Here is a 23,046-nt window from a genome sequence, read left to right on the forward strand (position 1 = left end):
AAGTGTTATACTACTCTTTTACTCCCTCTTCCCTGAAATTTTGTCATTTATTTCTATTTTTGTCATTTCCAAAAAATTTGTCACATTTCAATGTTATCATTTTTGATAGTTGATCTCATATTCTACTAGCACATTCTCACTCACATTTTATTATAAAATTAATATATAAAAGTAGGACTCACATGCCACTAACTTTTTCAACTCACTTTCTATTATATTTTTTAAAATTTGTATCGAGACAAATGGTGACAAATTATAAGGGACGGATGGAGTACTTAAAATTACAATATTCATAAGATTTTAAAATGTTGCTATAATAACATCATATTTGAATATATTTCTTGGTACTTGTAGCTTTATTACTAATTGCGTTATTGGGGCAAAATGAAGGACTTGATAACACTGAGACCTAAAAATGTCAATAATAAATATATGATGTTATAGTGTATATTACGAAAATTGAAACAAATTCTGTTTATTCGAAGACTTATGTTTGCCAATTTTGCCACACCATACAAAGAATCGGCTACACGCCTACACCCTCCCAATGTATGTAAGGAAATAGTTTTTTTTTTTATATTTGGGATAACTTTTTTTGTTGGGGATAATTTTTTTTATTTGGGAAAAAGAAGTAGGGACATGTGTAAGGAAATAGTTGGTTCTACTTGAATGCAATAAATCAAGTATATGTCTGCTTTTTTTTCTATAAATAGAAGCAAAGAACATGCATCCAATAATCTATCCTATCTACACACAGTTTTAACTTTTATCATAAATTTGTTCTTATATCACATCATGGAATAAATTACTACAATAATGATCTCAAGAATTGATTATTGTTGGATTGACATTTCAAAGCCAATATATCAATCGGACGTACGTAGATCTACATGTCAATAATTAGCTCGTGTTCTTATTTTGTCTATTACTTACCATCCGGCTAAGATGACAGTATGTATACTACTACCTCCGTTCTATATTAATACTGAATTCATTTTATCATTTTAGTATATTTCATAGTATTGGAATCATTTCATAGTATTGGAATCATTTCTCTTTAAACTAAAAGTCAACACATTTTTTCTCACTTTACTCTCTCTTACTTTATTCTCTCTTCATCTTTTTATCTTTTCAATTTCCTAGTTTATTCTTCCTTTACTTAACTCACTTAACACAATTTTTCTTAAATCGCGTACCAAAAAGAAACGTCTCCACTACTGCTGAATGGAGGGAGTAGTATATTTTCTGATTGCTGAACAGAGGGAGTAGTATATTTTTTTATTGGCATGAAATTTTAGGCTTATTAGTTAATGTGTTCCGTTGGAGTGTAAAAAGTTGGATGTAAGTATTAAAATCGAAAGAAAATGAAATATGAATATTTTAATTTAAAAGAGAAAATAATTAAATGTATTAACTAGAAAGAGAGAGAATTTTCAAAATTAAATATATCATCTTATTCGTTACGGATTAAAAAAAATGTAACCATTTTAATAGTGACAAAGTATACTAGTTTAATAGTAATATTAATAGAAAGAGAATCTTCATGAGTTTAGTTTGGAAAGTAAGACGGTGAATTTAAACATTTTGTACTGTTGAAATTACGGTGTCCCACGTACTCAATAATACTAATAACATCTATTTTCCTCAATGATTATTATCTAGAAGTAGTCATCTTATATTCTCATTCCAAAATCATAAGATGGAATGTCGTTGCACGACTTTATTAGATGTGAGAGACAAATACTCCACCGCAGCCACTTTATATCATGCATATGTCATTATAGTCATCAATTTAGAAAATTAAATAATAAATTAGTCATTGATGTACGATGGTTATATTTGAAGAAGCCGAAAATTGTGAAGGATTAATAGGAATTAGATATTTTTTTTATCCATAAAACAACTCAATTTTCATTAATCTTCAGCATTTCTAAAAATATAATGATGTAGTCAATGGGTCGATTACAGATTCTATCCCATTAATGTTTAACATTTCTGAAAATATATACTCCATTATCCTCTTTCTATGAAAAAAAAAATTTAGTAGCCAACCTTTTTTAATTCATTTCAAATCCATAGTTGGATCTATTCGTTTAGCCATTGAAAAAACACAGCCCGTAAATAGTAAGTAAATTGTAGTAATATCCGAGAGGAAAAAAAACAACTCAATTGCATACAACAAACATAGGCTCTGGCAATTTGAAAGACATATTGCTGATTTAGTTAGACCCTTTCAACTGGTTACTATAGACAAAGGCCAGATTCAAATCCATTGATATCTATGTATGTGCAAAATCTTGAGGCAAACGCTAGGATTGAATCCCTATCGTGTCATTACAAAATCTTCACCAACTATTTGCTAATGTAAATCAAAATGAGTTTCAAACCTTTGCCCTTCGAACACTAGCTCGGTCTATTCTGACTTGTAGTAAATGAGTATGTTAGAAAACAAAGCACAGGTTAGATATGGAGTAATCTATTGCTTGCACCTTGCAGGACTGACAGGGAACTTTTCTTCGGGCTGCTTTCTCCACAAAATGTTGGAAGCTTCGATCCACCCTGGATTGACCACAAACTTGTTCTCCCTCACGGCCCAGCGCGATTTATCTGTCCCGGCATCCCCAGACACCACGTGTGTGACAGAGTGATCAACTTCAGTTGAGCACGTAGCTCCCAGCTGCTCGGCCATTCTCCACAAGTGGTGGTGCTCAGCTGTGAAGTTGACTGGGATAACACGGGTGAAAACTATTTTGCAATCCTTCAAAACTTCCTTCCTAACAGTTTTAAGCACCTGCAAGTAGAAAAGAATGAAATATGATAATATCATGTATCGGGCAGAACATCTGCAAGTCATAAGGTAGCAACTTCTAAAATAAGTAGACTATTACTCAAGACTGCAATATTTCGCTGGATACATGATGACAACTAGAGGAAGATGCGAACAAACAATGTAAATATCAGCCCTGTCCCCACTTCAGCTACTTTATGTGTCAAACAACATTCCATTCATCTATAAATATTAACGTGGATATGATCAGAATTACTAAAAAATAAGGTTGGTTAATATTGATAAAACAGACTCGGCTTTCTTGAACTGATGCCCTAAAAGGTGCCTTTCTACTTTCCTGTAGTTGATTGCACATATAGAGAAAATCGTAAGTGTAAAATGTAGAAAGAACAGAGCCCTTTCAGCCATTCAACCAAGAGTTACCTGTCTCACATCTCGGTCCTCTAGATTATCCTTGCATTCCTGAAAGGAAAAAGATAATTAACAGATGCAGCTAACAAATAACCAGCTATGAGTTAACCTTAGTTAATAATTAGGGAGAGAGAAGAAACAATACCTTGTCAAAGAACAAACTGTGTGCTTGCTGAAGCACCTTTAAAACAGTGGCAAGGGCCCCCTCGGTCTCACTTTCATCAGTTTTTAGCAGAGAAAGTGATTTATGGCTAAAGCCAAAGTTCTTACAACTTGAGGCAAAAAAGTGATATCTATCCATCAATATCAAATTCTCCTTATTCTCTTTCCAAACCTATAAACAAATTATGGAAATCTATTAATCCTATGCTAGCAAACAACAAATTTGACGTGAATTCAAGAAGTTGCTTCAAGATTAAAATTATACTCCTAATTGAGCAAAAATATCTTAGTTGATATCTAACTGCAAGCATTTTATAACTGCAGGCTAAAATGACAGTCCCAGAATTCAAGTTACGAACCGCTTCTGTGTCGTCAAGGATTAGGACTGTGCTTTCTCGACCCAAAACAATATCAAGACCCTTTTGAAACTTCTGAGTGCAATCACCCTGTGCAATTATTCTGGAATGAAAGTATTTATTTCCAGGATCTAGTAGATCTGCCATTTCCAAAGCATAGGGACGTTCACCCATGGTATATATATACATTTCAAACAGTTTACTAGCTTCTTCCAAGAAAGTGTGTACGTATGGCCTCAACTTAGTCATCATGTGCATCCTGTCAAGTCTGAACAGGCTGGTCTTCAAGGTATCTAATATTATAAAACTGTGAGGCAAGGAAATAGCACATAGGACAAGTCTTTAAACTGAAACAAGAACTAAAATCCAGCTCCCGTCATAAAAGTAAGAACATTCAGATAAGCAGAACAGTAAAACGATTTCACCCATCACAGCAATGCTAGATTACCAGACCAGATAACATAGAAAATCTTAAAAGAAAAATACCTGGCAGAGAATCTCTTTGGTTGTTTAAATATGCTTCTTCCTCTGTAATATCAGTTAGCCGAGATGAATTGAGTAGCGTGTGATCTAAATCAAGGACCAAATAAAGCTTCTTTCTATTGAAGAGTAAATCCTTGAAATCTTTGTCACGTAATCGAGTCATCTCATCATTAGCAAGCCTCAGATTCTGCATGGGGAATAATTTACTTCATAAGATTTAATCTTATGAAGTCAATCTCATATATTTACAGCGGTTGAAGAATTCAGTGAAAAGATAGGGAAGTTTAAGTTTATCAAAAAGAATGTAGGCAAACATAGATAAGACCACTAACACCATTCATGTCAAAATAAGAAGCAAAAAATATAGCCAAGATGTAAGAAAATTACACAAGATGTTCTAGAGAACCTTATCAATGTATTTAAGTGCAACGCCAGAATCATCATCTGCTCGCAAGCCACATTTCATACACATGCCAGCAAAAAAACCAGGATGTGCACATATTTCCTCCTCAGACGATGACACTGCACAGAAGATTCACAATGAAGACTATGAAAATATCAGGGAGACATGAGAGTTCAAACTGTAATGTTGGTAGGTGCAAACAAAAAGTCAGAGTGGAAATGCAATGAAACGAAGAAGTAAAATGGAGAATACAAGGGATTGCCCCAAGGGATACAAATGAAGTAACCAATGCCATTTAAATTTTTTAAAATAAGTTATCACAATCACACTATCCAACATAACTCATATCTAAATTACAACTCCAGTAATGTTTTCTTACATACACAAATAATAATCAAGTTATTTTGTGTCATCCATGTGACGAGAAAATAAATGATAACATGCACATGAATTTCATCAGATAATGAAAGTGGGTGAACTTATGTTACTTCCATAAAAGAGAACCAAATAATACGAAAGTGCTTTCTGCAGGAGACATAGAACAATGACAAAGAGAATCAAGCACCTATTACAACCATTTTCTATTTTCATGTTCTCCCCTTTCATTAGAGGGGAAAAGCCAGGTGGATTTCTACTAATTTTTAGTCTTTCAAATCATTTTACATACACAAGTAAAGTGACCAAAGAATAAAAGAATCTCAATGGATAATGACCAAGCTACCTAACCTATATTTTCTGAGGTTGCAACTTGAGATGAGGAGCTCTGTGGATTTACTATGCCTGGGTTTAACTCCACCTTCTGCCTTTTAACCCTGCAATGGTGATGGTGATGGTGATGTAACATTATTTGCAAACTATACCATAATAATCAAAAGTAGGACTGGCAGCATAAACACACCACTCAAAAATATTCTCTAGAAAAAGGCAAAAGAAATGGTATTAGTGTGGTTGTTTTGCAAGTTTAAAGACTACAATTAAATTATTTGCAGATGACTTCAAGACAAGTCTCCACCAATATGGGGACAAGATAATTAAACACACCTCTCATGATCCAAGTCAAAGTCACTTATGTCATCGTTGTCTTCAGCACCACTCTCCTCTTCTTCCGCACCTTCTACAGAATCACCTGATGAATTAGAAGCAGCATCCAGCTCTGCCTCAAGAATCGCTGCAAAGTCATCGCTGCTTGAAGAGTGTACGGGTGAGTCTTCTGCTAAACTCATCTGTCAGAACATCCAGCAAATTCTCTCTTTTAAACATGTTATAGCACAGCACATACAGTGACTTAGTTTCATGAAGGGCTCCATCAACTTTATAGAAACTGAGCATTCATCCTATCAAACAAATATCTCAAAAATCAGCCGAACACATTTCGGTGATTTTCCAAGAGCATGACTTACCTTATTGCCAACTTATGCAATTTACAGTACCCTAAGAGGTTTAGGGTTTCACTTTCACCATATCTCAATTTTATCAACAGTCAAGGAAAAAAAATCATAAGAAGAAAAACCTAGTCTCAAAAGGCAGAGTAGAAGAGAATGTGAACTACTCTTCTATGAAAGCTCTTACAATCTGATTTATTTCAGCACATACTGTGACTGAGTTTCACGAAGGGCTCGATCAAAAGTAACAATGATATATACATTCGTATAATTGGCTTCGAAATATCTCCTACAAAAAATTCTACCCTAGAACTATTAATTACATATGCTTTATATCATGGTTTTAGTTAAACATACTCAAGCAATTATAGGTTATACTCTTCGGCCATGTTCGGTTTACATTACAAAATAATATTGAGATTGAGTCTGGGAGTCTGGGATAATCATGCCCCATATTGTTTTTGTCGCAGGGGTACGGCTCCGACTGATAATGGGGAGATTATCCATATAAGATGGTATCATGGATTAATTAGTCCTCCAATTTTATTAGCCGAACATAGAACTAAATAGTACACATGCTTCTGTTGACCAACCGAACGGCCACTTCAACTTCCAAACTGTTCGAAACAATTTTAAGCATTCCAATAATTAGAAATTGCTATAAACTGCATTCTGTTTTCCAGCTACACATACATTATGGTATACCAATAGATTCAAATTTACACTAAAACACACACACGAAGAAATTGCAGTCGGTATTACCGTATGCTTCGGAAGTTGAAGAGTACAGCTTGGACAGTGATGCGAGTATGCGGGTATGGAGAAGAAGAATCTGCAACTGCTTTAGAAATTTTAGCTCGTTATAGAAGGGGAAAATGATCAGATCGTGGGAAGGATTGCCAGCGGATCTGAAGGGGCTGAATGCGTGTATGTATAGAGACAGAGCTGGCGGGGCGGGCCACCCATGGCCCGGAAACCAGCCCGAGAAAGAAAAAATGATAATTTGAATTCTCAGAATTGACACAATAATCAAATTCAAACACAATGCTAAACTGGAATCCCACGGAAATCACTTTTATTTTTTGAGAAGACATATAAGTCGACATTAGTTAATGCCCAAACAAAAAAATCATTGACTAACCTAACCGCCTAAGCTGTGGATGAGAGAAGCGAGGAGCTGCGATGTGGATGAATATTCCAGAATCGAGCTTTAAACTATGCCTAGTTCCCGGTTTCTTAGCCAGCCTAGCCCAGACGGTGGTCGGCGAGGTGGCTGGTGGCGGAGGCGGTCTAGGAATTGGCCGGATGGGAGAGGGGTTTTTTCTGCTTTTCTTTTAAAAATTTTATAGGATTAATGGATAATGGTAACATAAAAGAGTGCCCGTGGGCAAGACTTATAAACATATAGTTTTAGAGCATCAGCAGTGGCACGCAATTTCCCGCGTAATTCCCAAAAACACCTCCTGCCATGTTATACGGACTTTTCACTGCACTGCTACGTCATAAGAAATTCCCACTGCACAGTGGCGCACATCCCCAAGTACATCCCGAAAGACTTCCCATAATTAAAAAAATTCACAAATTCACAAATTAAACAATTTCCGGAAGTAAGAAATTTACGTAATTAAATAGTCGACACGAATACGGAGAAAATGCAACCACTTTATTTAAAAAAAACATACTTCATTATAAAAAATACATAATTACTAAAAAAATTACATTATTAAAATAAAAACCGGCTTCCCACTCCTCGGATTCCCCGTCGCCGTCCCCGCCGCCGCCACCCCCGCCACCGCCACCCCCCTCGCCGTCACCGTCCGACATGTCTCCGAACCCCAAATCACGCCGCATACTGTTGATGAGGGGTTTAAGCGACCGCTTGTAATGGGGGTCGGTCGATTGGCGCCATTAAACCATTACACGTAACAAGGTTTCATGTGCCGCGATGCGGGCGAATGAGGGGTTCTCGGGATCATTTTGGGCGGGTGCTGCCGATTGGGCCTCGGCGGATCCACTGGTGCTTCCCCTCACCATCCACATCGCGGACTTTTGCCCAATCGGGCGACGGCGACGGGCCGACGATGTGGGTGTCGGGAACTCTGCCTCGGCGGGGGGAGTTCCGCGGAACCGGCACTGCTACTGTACTCTCCGGAGTCGCTGATCTTCGTCCGATTCGGCTAGCCAGATTCAACACCCGCAATGAACTTGGCCGAAGACTGCACCACAAGATACACCGCCCAATATTTGAATTCCCCGAAGCTCAACTGAGTGTCAGGGAACTACTGATGAGACAAGAGCTTCACATCCTCGGCAGACATGGTACTGGTTGCCGAGCGGAGGTTGTTTGTGTAAATGCCGGCAAATCGGCTAAGCTGCCTCTTCAGCCGATCCCACTGTTTCCGGCATTGCTCTCCGTTATGAGGCTTCCCCCCTGGCGGTTTGAACTGGAGGTAGCTTTGGCTAATGCGCCACCACATCCGGTCGATGTGTTGGTTCGCCCCGACGTAAGGATCCTCCACTACACTGATCCACGCCTTCGTCAGCGCAACGCACTCGTCCATGATCCAGACGGTCCTCCTGTTCCCGCTGGATCCCTCCCCCACCTCAGCGCCCCCCTCCTCACCACCGTACATCAGGGCGCCCCGTCCCCTGCCCCTCCTTCGCCCTGTCCTCCCCCTCCTCACTGTCGCCGGTGGTGCGTCGGTGGGAGAATCCCGGATCGGAGAAAGCCCCAACTCCTCGAGCGAGAACGTGTCATTGCCAGTGAACTGAGTCTCGAGAGGAGAACTCGTCGAGTTGTCCGTCGACAGTAAATCCATATAGGGCCAATAAACGTTGTCCACCGGCGATTGAGGGACCCCCTGCCTACTCCCCCCGCAACGACATGTGATCCATGCGTTTATAGAAATTCAAGTGGTGCGAATGAAATGAAGTTCAACGGGACGTACTTATAGAAATTTAAATAAAAAATATTTAATGCAATAAACGGAAATTCCGCGCGTACGTCTGTGGGAGTCAACGCAATGGCGGACGTCCCCGCGGTGTCGCGACGAAATTCCGCGTAAACGCCGCGGAACTGCGGTGTCCTCGGCAGAATATCGTATCCGTGCCTACCATGCACAATGGCGGACGTCCGCCGTGGAATTCCGACACGTCGGTCGTAATTCTGCCGGGACGGGCTCCATTGCTGATGCTTTTATAAGGAACTAATATTTGTCTTTTTTTATGGAAATTATATGTATTAAAAAAGGTACTATTACATCTTTTTCTATTTTAAAAGGTCCTTCAAATTTTATAATTACCATATCTGGTTTTTTCATTAAAAAATTATTCTTTAATAGAGAAGATATTTGAGAATGTATAGAATGTATAGAATGTATTTTGTATAGAAGTATTTTTAAATTTAGAAATAATTTACTACCTTTCTATATAGTACTACATTTCTCCTTTAGAATTTATCACTTTTTGAAATGATATATTTTCCTTGATGGAGAAGTTGAAAAAGTAAATAGAAAAAGTAAATAAATAAGTATATTTTTCTACCTATCTAATACGAGTCTTATACTATTATTATTTAGTTTAGATATATTAGGGATTTGCATATCATTTTCTATATCTTTGTTTTCTTGTTCATTAAGTCAGCAGCGTTATAAATAAGAGTTATTGTTATTACTTTATTCATTCAATCAATATATGAAATTATCATTCTTTTGGCTCAATTGAGTAGCAAACAAGAAACATCTCCTAAGGTTGCCGACGAGGCTGATCTCGCGCTCAACCGCCCCTTTTTGCCGTCCAAGTCACGACCCAACGTTGGGCGCTCGACAACGACGACATCTCGTTTCTTGATTTTGTGTGGAAATCGACGTAAGGATTTAGGTCCTTAAAAACTGGTGCTTTCATTGAGAGCTGACCCTCCCACCATCTCGAACCGAAGCTACACCGCTGCCCGACGGAAAACATTCCGCGCACAGCAACTGCTTTGGTTGTCGAGTCCCGCCTGTCCGCCGAGCTCTAGCCGCAGGACAACACTACTTCTGCAATGCCGACGGGAAGGATTCCCGCGTGCCGCGTCGAAGTCAGACGATCATCATCCACCACAGCCATGCCTCAGTCCGTCAACATGTCATACGACTACGCCGGCTATCGCCGTCGTCAATACGACTTTCCTCAGGCCACACAGCCATTCCGTCCCTACCAGCCGGCCCAACCTCGCCGTGTAACCAGTTGGGACCCTCCGAGCAGCCGGGTGGAAGTATTCCGCCCGTCGTCGTGGCTTGATCCTAATCACCCTACGTCTCACACCACTTGGAAGTTGGATCCACCTGATCGTCGCCCACGGCTGAGATACCAGGCCATCGGGTGCCGCGATCGCGCGCAAGACGCTTGGCCCCGACACCGCGGTGGCTACGTCGAGGGGGTGGCCACCTATCTGATCGCGGAGATCATCAGACCCAATTAGGGTTTGATCGCTACCCGACAACCGCAACGCAGCGGCACTGCCCAACGTGCTGGGACCCACCAGCGCAACAGCAGGACCGCGGCTACCCGATCATTGACCGGGCCCGATGCTCGGAGACGTGCTGGGACCGACCTCGCCCTCGGGAGGAGGTAAGAGCGCGAGTCCAGCCTGCCTCCCACCAGCCCCGCTACTTCACCAAAAACCCAACGCGAGACCTGTACAGTCAGCCCGCACGTGTGACCAGTCAAACTCCGGAGCAGCCACGCCTACCGCTAATACTGGTCTCCCAGACAGAGAAGTCAGAACGGTCCAGGTTGGGTCTGTGCTGGCACTGTCCCGAGAAATGGGTGATGGGACATGTGTGTAAACAACACATTTTCTGTTCTGCGGATGATGGGGAGGAGTTTGAGGAGAACATTCAAGATGAGAATTTAGCCAAAGAGAAACTGATAATACTCCCACGATAGGATTCGGTGATGATGTTCCCAATGACATTACCGATGTTCACAATGATGGCGCTCATCTTGATGTTCCAAACAACGAGTCCCCTGGAGAGTTCGTCAAGAACAAAGGGATTGTCAAGAACGACAATGAGTCACCGCAAGTGCTCGTTGGGGTATATGATGAGAAGATTGGTGAAAAGGAGGAGACATTGCTAGAAGATAAAGAGGAGGATGGTTCTATTGGTGAAGTGGAGAAGATAATCGCATCGTTCAATGTTGCTCAAATGTCATCGACGGATGTTACGAATTGTTGGGTTAAGAGAGGAAGTGCTTGCACTGGAGTAAGGATAACTACCTATTTCTATGTAGATTTCTTTGATGGCGATGTTCCAAGTATTGTTCATCGTTCGTCATCACTCGACTTCGATACACGATTCATCCCTCCGTGCAATAACACGCCATATTTGAGCATTCTTGGAGGTGATAAATGGAGACATTCAGCTGTTCGATATGTGTTTGATCCAGGAGGAGACGTCTAGCTAAAGCTTTTGCTTTCAACTCTCGTCCTTGGTTCGTGGTTCCCACCTTGAGGACAAGGTGGATTTTAACCGTGGGGGAGTTGATACGAGTCTTATACTATTATTATTTAGTTTAGATATATTATCTTTTTCTATATCTTTGTTTTCTTGTTCATTAAGTCAGTAGCATTATAAATAGGAGTTATTGTTATCACTTTATTCATTCAATCAATATATGAAACTATCATTCTTTTGGCTCAATTGAGTAGCAAACAAGAAACATCTCCTAAGGTTGCCAACGAGGCTGATCTCGCGCTCAACCGCCCCTTTTTGCCGTCCAAGTCAAGACCCAACGTTGGGCGCTCGACAACGACGACATCTCGTTTCTTGATTTTGTGTGGAAATCGACGTTAAGGAGGACGGTCCTTAATAATATCTTACCCCTTTCGAGATGCTCTTACAATATTAGTGATGTGTTTGAACTTTGAAGGGTAGGAAACAAGAAGAAAGTAAAATTTGTCATGTTTTTTTTTTAATGTCGGGGTAAGTATTAATTTATAATTAATAAAATTGGAGAGACAGAGAGAGAAATATTTTCTAAAATTTGCATTTATCAAAGTAGTAAGTTATGATATACTCTATCTAGACTGAACAGAGAGTATAATAATGGATTATTTCAATTTAAATATGGTGTGGGTTTCTGTACATATGTTCGATTTGAGCAGAGTTTGGTTTGAATTGTTATTGGCCGAATTTGGTTTGCAATGATCGAATTGAGACGATGATGATGTCTATGCAACGATATCGCCTGTTCATCCAATTCTTTTGTTCGAATTTTTTTCTTGGCTGAATTTGCATCTTGGTTGGTTTTGGTTTGCGTTTAAATATGATTTTTTGTTCTGCTCTTTGCTTGAATTTTAGTATGGGTTTCTGCATTGTTAGACCTACGCAAAGTTTGATTCAACTGTGGCAAGGTGAAAATGATCAGCTTTTGTTCAATTGTTTTGATGGTGGACTTAATGGAGTATTCAATTAATCACCTATGAGTGAACAAAATTGAAATGATAAGCCTTTCTAGTACTCCTATTAACTCATAAGTCTTTAATATAAATATCAAAATTGACTAAAATAATCAGGCATGATATACTACTTACCGGGCAAATTTTTCCAGCTTTAGTTTTGTGGATACCAAACACTACGTATCGTATTTATTTATACTATATTCAATTTTCTTTTTTATTAAATATTGCAGGAAAAATAAACAAAATGAAACGCAATGCCAGAAATTTATACTTAAAAAATTAATTGAATATATCAACACTCTTTCTTTAGTTTGCCTCTATTTTGAAGTGTAGTTGTAGGAGCTTGGGAAGAAGAATGGTGACCGTTGATGGCTTCGTGGTGGGCCCACCCCTCCGCAATGAACGACTGCTGATAGTGCTTGAACGCCACAAATAACATGAACACTGGTTGCCAGATTAATATTCAATTAAAATGCGTATAAATATGTTAGTTACTACATATAGCATGCAATAATAAATAAATACAGTAAATAACTAGGCACAAAACATACCTGCCCAAATACGGTAAACCCCTGATGATAAATTCCAGCCAACAGCCAAGACTCCAAATCCTACTGCTTTTTTGTGACTACATGACCTCCATGCCTCTCCAAATCGTTTCATCCATATTCTACCTTCGCATTTATTTTTAAACAATTTTACACCAAACTCTTTGCTAAATCAATACATCATAACCTACTCACCACCTTCACTTTTTTAACACATTGCTATTCCTCTAAGTTATAAACATAAGTTGCATTAATTGTGTATTAAAACGCATACCAACACTATTGGTAGTGATATTTTTTTATTATTTTTAAATTAGTGTTTCTTTTTCGACTAACAAGTTTACATGTATATGCATTGTTGTTTAGTGTGTTAAATGGAGAGAGATTAATATGATATAAAACAAAATACTAAAATAAAGAGAATGATATTTCCAATTTTATAAATATCACTTTTAAGTAGATCAGCATTAGAGAATGATATTTCCAATTTTATAAATATCACTTTTAAGTAGATCAGCATTTCAAAAAGAGAAATGTACTATAACACTTTGAATGAGACGTAAAGATTGATTATTATTAACACTATACCAAGTTGAGATATTTTCTCCGGTAACATTATACCAACCACTCTATTAAAATTGGTGTAAATATTTCTCATTTATATCAAATAATGCAGTGGAATGTGAAAGAGTAATAACTACACAAAATTCAGAGTAAGATTTTAGAGGGAGTATTTGTTTTACCGTATGCAGAGTATGGTGAGCAGATTTTAGGCACAGCAAATACTCCAATAAAACCTGCATACGAAAGGGTACATCCACATTATTATACAAGCTATACTCAACCAGAAAAGAAAATAAAGTAAATCAAAATAAGTGAGGATAATAATAATTCAATGGCCATTTATTCCATGCTCAATCAACCGTAAAATTTGAGACCGAATCAATCGTGTGATAAAATTAAATAAGCAATACAGAAACATGTCAACATCATTTTACATGTGATCTCGCAATCTCAATATAATTACACCTAATTTATTAGTACTACTAAACATAGAATGAAAGAAAGCAAAGAAACCCACTATATAAACGCGATTAGTTGGTCCAATTAAAAATAAATCAAATTGTTAAAAGTAAATAAAAAATTGACCTAACTTGGCGGTTGTCCAGATAGTAAAGGAGCTTCCACTCCTTGCCAAAACGAACAGCAGCACTGCCAACTGCCACAGACACAACTTGTCATTTTTCGACTGAATTACATTTCACAGCCCCAAATTATTCTAAATATTACATTGTGTTTAATTACCTTCATCGTGGTGGAAGGGTCGCCCGAGAAAAGGGCTCTTAGATTGAGAAGACACTCATTTATAAATGGCAGAAGCATTTTTGTCACCCAAATTGCTTCTTCTTCACCAACAACACAATCTTGATTTGCACTCTCATTCTCCACTGATCCTCTGCCACATTGTCAATAAAAAAAAAGATTTAAAAATTCCATTAAAATGGCTATAGTTTAGGTCAAATAAATCAGTAATTTACCTGCTAATTAGGGATCTAAAGAGGAAATTAGCAGCAAGGCACACAAGTCCCAAGTAGGAAAGCACAGAAATGAAGCTGAAAATGCACAAAATTCTTTGTCAAATTTTCAGTTCCTAATCATTTTAGCTGAAAAAAAATTTAATTTAAACCTGATGTTGAGATCCTTTGTGAATGAAGATGATATGATAGCAAATGTTCCAATCCCAAAAACAAATGCTGATTTTGATACGTCTCTCCACATTACAAGGTCGACTGATTTCAACCAAACCAGTGAAAAATCATTTAGTAATTGCGAAGGAAAAAAACCATAGTAGCTTCAAAAAACTCACCAAAACTTTGTAGTTTGCTGCTTGCTCTTGGAATATTTTCTGAGCCTTGAAATCGGAAGCAAAGAGAAATTACACAACATCAAATTAGATTATACATAATACGCATATTTGAATATAGAGAGAGGTGAGGCTTACTATTGTTGATCTTTGTTGGAATTGGATTAAATCTAGCATGATTTGCAGCAGGAGAAGGCTGATTTCTGGCAATTGATGATGAAACAGGCACTGGTTTTGGATTTCTCTGGACCGATTTTTTCTCCACAATCACATTTCTCTCGTGCTTGTGATCACCGACACCAATCTCTTCAACATCAACGCTCTTGTTTTCCACTTCGATTTCCTTATCTTCATTTAAATCTGATTCACCTCCGCCATTGATTTGGGGCACAAAGCTCGTAATAGCAGCCTTGTTCTCCTCACAATCCTCGTCAGATCTCGACTTCCTCTCTCTCTCAGCATCACCATCAGATTTCTCGGTTTTCTCACCAACAGATGCTCTTGCATTCGCCTCAACGGAATTGGATTTCGCCTTTCTCACACTCGAATTCCTGATCGAAACGGGGCTTTTCTTCGCCGATTCGCTGATCTGTTCATCGAAATTCCTGCTCAATTCAGATCTCAGAGCCGCAATCTTAACCGGACTCCCATCAGAACTTTCAGATTTCCAAGTTTTCCTCTTCCCGCTAAGGCTCTGTTTGGGCTTCCCATCCCTGGATATCTCAATCTCAGAGTTCGTCTCTGTTGTAACATCATTTTGAGTATTTTGCTCTGAATTTTGATCAGCGGCCTTGAAAACTTTGATGCCGCCTTTGACTTTATCGAGCTTCATTCTGCTCTCCCAAACAGAGCCTTCTTTTGGGGCGGCGCCTCTTCTTCTTCCGCCGCCACCTAAATCCATTGATTCTTTACTACTAGTACTCATTTTGTTACTCAATGTGCTATTAATGGCTCGACCTCAAGAAATTGTCAGGCGCTGCTTAGAAATTCATGTAGCATTGGGGGATTTCAGGGAGAGAGATTATTCCCGCTTGTTTGAGTAACTCTGTTTTCTTCTCTTGCCCATAAATGGTTACCCTATGTTTATTTTGGAGAATTTATTGACGACAACACTACTACATATATTGTTGTTGTCGTAATTTGGAAATTTAATTCTCGAATTGAAGGGGGAAATTCATACAATTTCAGTAATTCATTAATATACTATTTATTTCTTTTTTTGGTCGAGTTTTCCAAATTTTTTGTGCAGATTTGCTTACAAAATAGGCTGTTCTGGAACTTACTACTATTATAAGATGAATTAAAATTGTGACAGAACATTGTATTGGAGCGACAATGAAATTGTAATGGAGTATTAACACCCGAGCCATGCACGGGACATAAGAGTTTCAAATAATGAATATAAAATATAATAAATATATAGAAAATAAGAATTGAAAGCAATATGGAGATTTAAAAAAACAGAAATATACTTATCTTGTCTCACTCAAAATGAATAATCTACTACTCCCCAGTGAATGAAACATTTATGCAATTTTAATTTATAATCTAAGTGAAGTAAAAATAATAAAATTAATGACAAAAATAAGATGTGTGACTAATGATCTAAGAGTATGAATTAATTAGAATAAGATATACAAATAAAGAAAATATGTGTGAGTAAAGATGTTTATTGAAAGTGCTATGCAAGTCATTAATCCAAATAAAAGGCAAATTAATATATAAATTAAATAGCTTAATTTATAAAAAATTAATTTGAAAAAAATATATGGAATATTAAACATATCCACATTAAATATATGAATAATTTAAATCATATAAATTTAAAACTTCTTTGAGAAGTCAAGTTAGAAAATTTGTATTATCCAATAATCAAATTTTAGTTGACTGTTTATTTCTTTCTTTTAATTTCAGACCATAGCATAACTTGATATACATTGCCAAAGACTAAATGAATTTTTTATATTGGAAAGAATAAATTTCTTACTTCCCGCCACATATACGTATAAAAAGTAAATTACTACTATCACTTAAAATAACGATAATATTTTATGCATCTGGTTTGTTTTGAATAATGTGAGAATTTACACTACTCTTTATATTAAGAAGTTATACAAACTTTATAAGTTAGATTTAATTTTAAATATATATAATGTCATCTTATTCCTTAGTTTAATCTATAAACTTAGTAGTATTGTTTAATTAGAGGCGAATTAAAATATAAGAACTAAAAACTTTAATTGAGTAAATATAGGATGTAAATTGTAAGCATTACATATATGTGTTGTCGTTTAGCTTGTGAATTAATTCGGAGAAAAAATATTGCAATAAATGATTAAATCTCAATTTTAACCTAAATAAATGGAAGGCAAACTAAACTCTCTAGCACAATTCCAATTTAACTCAAATATAAGTCTAATTAATATATAAATTTAATAACTTCATTATAAAAAAAATTTAATGGTAGTGCACTATTTAAATGTGTTTTAAAACTTTTTCAAGAAGTTAGCATTTTATTGGGCTATTATTTGTCCAATTGTTTTTGCCTTAAAAAATTATTTTTGAATAGAAGACACTTTATCTTTTCATTTTTCCTCTAAAAAGGGCATTAAGGACTTTTCATCAAACTTGCACTTTAGGCCATCCACTACGCTGTCTCTATATCGTCCATTAACTACTATTTGACCACTATTTGAGGGCCCCACTATCTTTTTTTCCTCCATCCCTTAACTAAGGGACGGAACCTGCAACGCTCCGTCCCTTAATTACTATTCATTCAATTTCATTTTTTATTTTTTTTTCCAACCCAATTCAATTTAAACAAACACAATTCATTAAAATTAAAACAACATTACAACTTAAACTTTAAAAAAAAAGAAAAAAAGACATAACTAAAATTCTAAAAAAATAAAAATGACATAATTTAATCTCCTCCGCCAAAGTTTTCCCAAATGTGCTCAATTAGATCCTCTTAGAGTTGGGTGTGGGCGCTAGAGTCGCGTGTCCTTGCCCGAATAGCCAACCGTTCTTGTATAGACGGATGCGCTCCACTTCGAGGCGGACTACTTGCGGTTGAGCTTCCGGGGGATTCGGGGTCGAACCAATTTCCCGCATCGGGTCCTTCGTCTCGGAAAATCTCGTTGTGCAAGATTATGCACGTATACATGATGTCGACCATGCTCTCCATGAACCACGAACGAGCCGGGGCTTTGATGATGTTGAAGCGCGCTTGGAGAACCCCGAACGCCCTCTCCACATCCTTGCGCGCAGCCTCCTGCTTCTGCGCAAAAAGAGCCTGCTTTGGGTTCGCAGGCCTGCTGCACGTCTTCACGAAGGTCGGCCACTTCGGGTAGATGCCGTCGGCGAGATAGTACCCCATTTTATACAGGCAGTTGTTGGCGACGAAGTTGATGGCCGACGCTTTACCATCCAAAACTTCGGTAAAAAGGTCGGACTGGTGGAGCACGTTTATGTCGTTGTTCGAGCCAGGGACCCCGAAGTACGCGTGCCAGATCCAAAGCCGGTAGTCGGTAACAGCCTCGAGTACAACGGTTGGGTGGGTGTCTTTGTGGCCGCTCTTGTAGGACCCCCCAAGCCACCGGGCAATTCTTCCATTGCCAGTGCATGCAATCGACACTGCCAAGTATCCCGGGGAATCCGTGCACTTGTTCGTGCCGGTTGAGGAAGAACTGACAATCGTCCGTGCTTGGCCTCCGGAGAAATTCGTCACTGAAGGCTGCCCGGACGCCTCTGCAGAAGTTGAGCAAGCACATGCGCCCAGTGGTGTCTCCGGTGTGGAGGTATTCTTCGAATATGTCGGCCGTTTGTCCAGTCGCAAGCTGACGGATGACTGCAGTACATTTCTGCAGCGTCATGTGGCTGGGACGGCCGACCGCGTCGAACCCTTCTCGGAAGAACTCTTCCCGGGCCGCCAAAGTATTCGCTATGTGGAGAAATAGCGGTTTACTCATGCGGAAACGGCGACGGAAGTAGGTATCTCCCCAAATCGGGTTATCGCAGAGGTAGTCGCGTACTAACCGTGCGGCGGCTTCCTCTCGGTTCCGATTGATGTACTTCCGGGATGAACCGGCGTCAGATTTTATTTTTTATTTATTTTTTCTTTTGAAAACACTATATATACGCGCTTTGCACGTCATTTTCATTCGCACCACTTGTTTTAACGAGTACTCTCTCTACCTTACTCTCTGTTCAAGATCAATAACGAGCAATGGAGAACAACTACGAAGGTACTCCAGTGACTCCCGGGGGATGGTCTCAGACTCCCCCGCCTCCCGGTGTAGAGTCTCAGACGGCCCCGACTCCCGGGGTAGGGTCCCATACTTCCCCGGCTCCTGGGGGAGGTGGTTGGCCTCCGATGACCAGGTACTACAACATGTACCCGTGGCAGCAGATGATGCCGGGGTGGGCACCCGGCATGCAGCCCCCTATGCAGATGATGCCGGGGTGGGCATCCGGGATGCAGCCACCGGCGCAACAGATGATTCCACCGGCGCAGCAGATGATTCCCTCGGCGCAGGGGACGCACGGGGGGGGACAATGCCTATTAGCCGACTTTTGATTTTTCCACCGGTTCTTCGCACACATCGACCCCAACGGATGCACAGTATACAGAGACCTTCTCCTTAGCGGACTTGGGTTTTGATATGAACGAGGTTCCGGAAACTCTCATTCAAAGCCAGGGAGTAGGGCGGGGTAAGAAGAAGGGCAAGGCCAAGAAGGTCGGCGAGTCGTCGCAGCCGGAGGCGGAAATCCGGGGCCGGAGGAAGTGGACGGACGCGGAGAACGTTGCGGTTTCCAAGGCGTGGGTGAGTGTCTGTGACGATCCTCTCGTTTCGAACAACCAGAGGATCGTCAACTTGTGGGCCAAGGTAGCCGCAGCCTACAGGGCATTTTGCCCTGAAGGGAGACCGTGCACCGGGGAGGAGGTCCGGAAGTGTTGGGACCGAATCAGGTCTGGCATCTCTCGATTTTTGGGTTTGTACGCCAACGCCCTCCGCATGCAGACCAGTGGCCAAACAGAGGAAGACTGCAGGAGGATTGCGGAGAGAGCCTACCCCGATCCGCAGAAGAAGTACTATGAGTTCACCCACTGGAACTGCTACGTTGTGCTCAACGAGTCGGAGAAATTCCGGGCAGGCGTCGACGCTGGCTGGCCGAAGAGGCAGAAACTGAACTATACCGGAGATTATAGCGGCAGCAGCGGTGGTTCGACAGACCTCCCCGAGACGTCCCAGGAGGTCCCGACTCCTCGTTCGTTCGGTCGCCGACCTCGCCCGGTTGACCAAAGGCGGGCGCAACAGGTTGCGAGGGGGGCACCCCGAGTTCCCAGGGGGTCCATTCGACATCCCCCTCGGCAGGTCTACCGAGGAGCTCAAATTCTTCGCGCGCCAACAAACGCGCGCTCAAATGGTGAAGACCTTAGCCGACTTCCAAGCGGCGGTGGACCCCGAGGTGAAGGATTTTCTTCGTGTATTGCTCCAGAGCCAGCGTGAAGAATTGAAGGCGATGAGGAGGGACACCGGCGGGAATAGTCACGGCGTAGGTGGCGACGGAGGCGGCGGCGACGACGGTGAAGAAGCGTTGGGCGACGACGGAGACGAGGACGGCGCGCGAGGAGTGATTTTGTTTTACTTTTTTAAATTAATGCACTTTTTAATTTTTGTACTTTTTTTAAAATTATTATACTTTTTTTTAAAATAATGTACTTTTTAAGTTTTAATATTATTATTCGAATTTTCCGTATTTGTCTCGTAAATTAAATTTCGTATGTTGATACGAGTGTAAATTAAATTATATAATTGTTATTAGTGATGTGGATAGGTAGTGTGAAGGCTATGTGAGGGCTATTTGATGTCGAGTTGATGTGGCAAGCTGATGTGGCAGGAGAATTGTAGTGCTGATGATGTGGCAGTGTGAAGGCTATGTGAGGGCTATTTGACGTCTAGTCTTACTGGAGATGCTCTAAATAGAAATTTTTTTTGGCAGACTTGAATCTTATGTGACTAAAATTATAAATGAAACGACGTTGTATCAACGCCATAATGTCTTGAATTGAACATTAATTAATATTTCATGTGCCTAATAGGATAAAATATGTCTCATGGTCTATCGGATTTGAAGAATGTCGCGCCGTAGGAAATTGGCGGCAATTTTATAGTGTTATATTTTAAGATCACTTTCAAAGTTAATGGAAATACCATAATTCGCCCAACGCATATGTCATTCTGACTTAAATACGGAGTATAATTTTTCGGGAAACTTTGATCCTTTATGGCTAAAATTATAAATGAAACAATGTTGTTTCGATGCTATAATTCTTGAATTCGAAGTTGAATGATACTTCATGTGCCTAATAGGATAAAATATGTCTCGTGAATCTATCGGGCTAGAAGAATGACACGCCATAGGAAATTGACAGTAATCTTAAAGTGTGTGTGATTTATAAGATCATTTTCAAATTTGTGGAAAATACCAAAATTAGTCCAAAATTTATGGTTTTAAAAACCAATATCCTTATATTCTTTTATTCATTTTCTAAAACAGTTATTGACAAAATAACATATCACATGCAAAATAGACCCCTTTCATTTTCCAGCCCTAATTTACACTGTGTCTTTGCATTGGAATTGTGTGGCAATGAAAAGCACAGTACCAATTGACATTAGAGTGATGGCTGTGGTTTGTGGCTTGTGATTGGATGGACTCTGGAGTCTGGTCCCAAACAAATTCTAACCAACTGTATGCTTCGCAGCTTTCTACTTGCAACTTAAACTAACGCTATATAAACCCTTAACCCCTGAGAGCATCCCCATCCGTGCTCTTATTAACGAACACGGATGTTGGCCCGGACCCATTTTACTCTCTACTCTTAGGTAAGAGCACAACACCCCTGATGGGATACGTACTAAACAAGCCCAATAGCAGTGACGGCCCATCAGCCCAAAGCCCAAGGAAGAGTATCAGTTCGGCATTACCAAAGAGTTCGGCCCCAGCCTACAGCTCGGTAAAAGCCGACCAATCAGTTCGGCATTACCAAAGAGTTCGGCCCCAGCCTACAGCTCGGTAAAAGCCGACCAATCAAGCTCTACTCTCAGATCGGCAAAAGCTGCTCGGCAATAGTTCAGCAGTTCGGTCTCAGTATTCGACCGAACTGGGAGATAGTGGACTCGTGCAGAACCTCCACGACCTCCACTACACGATCTATTTAGTGGTGTCAACTCATGCAGGATCTCATGCAGGATAGCGGACCAAACAAAGAGATAGTGGACCCATGCAGGATCTCATGACCTCCACGACATCCACTACCTAGTTAGTGGTGATGCAAGCCACGACCTAGTTAGTGGTGATGCAAGCCACGATCTTAGTTCAATGTATAAATAGAACTTAGATCAGATAGAGGGCAGGCTCTAGACATCAAATATCATATAGCAAGTCTGTATTTGTCAGCTGGTAAACCAGATCAAGCAATACAATCTTGCCCTCCTTTCTTCCCGTGGACGTAGATTTACCTCAGTAAATCGAACCACGTAATTCCTTGTGTCGTGATCTATATTCATTACCTGCTTTTACTACCATCAAAAATTCGCCCAACCATCACTGGCGCCGTCTGTGGGAAACAGATAACCAAATTTGTGATAAAGCGAATTTTTGACCCTTTTTCCACCCCCAAAAAAAAAAAAAAAAAAAAAATGCATACCAGATCACGTAACACCCATAATACCGTTCATGATAACCATGAGGAAGCTAGTCCAGCCCGCAGGTCTGGAAAACAGCCTCGGGAGAAATCTACTTCCAGTTCTCACGGAGAAGGAACAAGCCGCTCAAAGACTCATCGCACCGAGTCTTCCCAGCAGCCCGATTTGAACGAGGCTGTCAAGTTGTTTTTGGCCGAGAAGCAGGAAGAGTTCTTAATTTTCCTGCAAAAGGGCCAAAAGCCTGAGACGAAAACGGTGGATTCTCCCTCCTCATCCAGACATGAAAGTCACTACCGCAGTAGTGCCGTGTCTTCCAGGAAGAAGAATCCTCAACCCCGACATGTTCATGTTCCTCCTCGGTACCGGAATCACAGGAGAACTCCATCTCCTCCATACCGAAGAGATGTCGGGTTCGCCATGTACGGAGCATTGAAGACTCCGTTCTCGGACGATATCACCCGAACTCCCTTGCCACAGAACTACCGAACT

At 40.0% G+C, this 23,046-nt stretch overlaps 2 protein-coding genes across 8 annotated transcripts; both read right to left on the reverse strand.

Moving 5' to 3' along the window:
• Positions 1 to 2,151: 2,151 nt before the first annotated feature.
• Positions 2,152 to 7,336, reverse strand: LOC121748538 (RNA polymerase II C-terminal domain phosphatase-like 4). 4 transcript variants are annotated; one of them, XM_042142961.1, is made up of 10 exons: positions 7,127 to 7,336; positions 6,748 to 6,817; positions 5,645 to 5,826; positions 5,330 to 5,415; positions 4,607 to 4,722; positions 4,204 to 4,387; positions 3,721 to 4,010; positions 3,345 to 3,533; positions 3,212 to 3,250; positions 2,152 to 2,791 (listed from the first exon to the last, which is right to left on the reverse strand). In XM_042142961.1, the coding sequence occupies exons 3-10, from the start codon at positions 5,824 to 5,826 to the stop codon at positions 2,477 to 2,479; spliced, it is 1,401 nt and encodes a 466-aa protein (XP_041998895.1). In that variant the 5' UTR covers positions 6,748 to 6,817; positions 7,127 to 7,336; the 3' UTR covers positions 2,152 to 2,476. The 4 variants fall into 4 exon arrangements, with proteins under 4 accessions (XP_041998895.1, XP_041998894.1, XP_041998897.1 ...); XM_042142960.1 differs by having other exon boundaries at positions 6,748 to 6,823; XM_042142963.1 differs by lacking the exon at positions 6,748 to 6,817.
• Positions 7,337 to 12,619: 5,283 nt separating this feature from the next.
• Positions 12,620 to 15,914, reverse strand: LOC121746620 (reticulon-like protein B21). 4 transcript variants are annotated; one of them, XM_042140519.1, is made up of 9 exons: positions 14,981 to 15,914; positions 14,846 to 14,890; positions 14,666 to 14,768; positions 14,517 to 14,591; positions 14,284 to 14,434; positions 14,128 to 14,197; positions 13,722 to 13,775; positions 12,982 to 13,104; positions 12,620 to 12,874 (listed from the first exon to the last, which is right to left on the reverse strand). In XM_042140519.1, the coding sequence occupies exons 1-9, from the start codon at positions 15,765 to 15,767 to the stop codon at positions 12,723 to 12,725; spliced, it is 1,560 nt and encodes a 519-aa protein (XP_041996453.1). In that variant the 5' UTR covers positions 15,768 to 15,914; the 3' UTR covers positions 12,620 to 12,722. The 4 variants fall into 4 exon arrangements, 3 of the variants coding, with proteins under 3 accessions (XP_041996453.1, XP_041996455.1, XP_041996456.1); XR_006039056.1 differs by having other exon boundaries at positions 12,848 to 12,874; positions 12,982 to 13,100; XM_042140521.1 differs by lacking the exon at positions 12,620 to 12,874 and having other exon boundaries at positions 14,133 to 14,197.
• Positions 15,915 to 23,046: the final 7,132 nt, after the last annotated feature.

Source organism: Salvia splendens, chromosome 9 (assembly GCF_004379255.2).
Source record: "Salvia splendens isolate huo1 chromosome 9, SspV2, whole genome shotgun sequence".
Classification (NCBI taxonomy): Eukaryota; Viridiplantae; Streptophyta; class Magnoliopsida; order Lamiales; family Lamiaceae; genus Salvia; species Salvia splendens.

Coding starts and splice junctions, on each gene's coding strand:
- LOC121746620 (XM_042140519.1), bottom strand. CDS start 15,767: ATGAGTACTAGTAGTAAAGAATCAATGGATTTAGGTGGCGGCGGAAGA. Junction 13,776..14,127: donor CTGGACAACCGCCAAGTTAG/GTCAATTTTTTA, acceptor TTTCGTATGCAG/GTTTTATTGGAGTATTTGCT. Junction 12,875..12,981: donor GGTTTACCGTATTTGGGCAG/GTATGTTTTGTG, acceptor TCTGGCAACCAG/TGTTCATGTTATTTGTGGCG.
- LOC121748538 (XM_042142963.1), bottom strand. CDS start 5,826: ATGAGTTTAGCAGAAGACTCACCCGTACACTCTTCAAGCAGCGATGAC. Junction 5,416..5,644: donor TTTGACTTGGATCATGAGAG/GTGTGTTTAATT, acceptor TCACCATTGCAG/GGTTAAAAGGCAGAAGGTGG. Junction 4,723..5,329: donor TGCAACCTCAGAAAATATAG/GTTAGGTAGCTT, acceptor TCTTCTGTGCAG/TGTCATCGTCTGAGGAGGAA.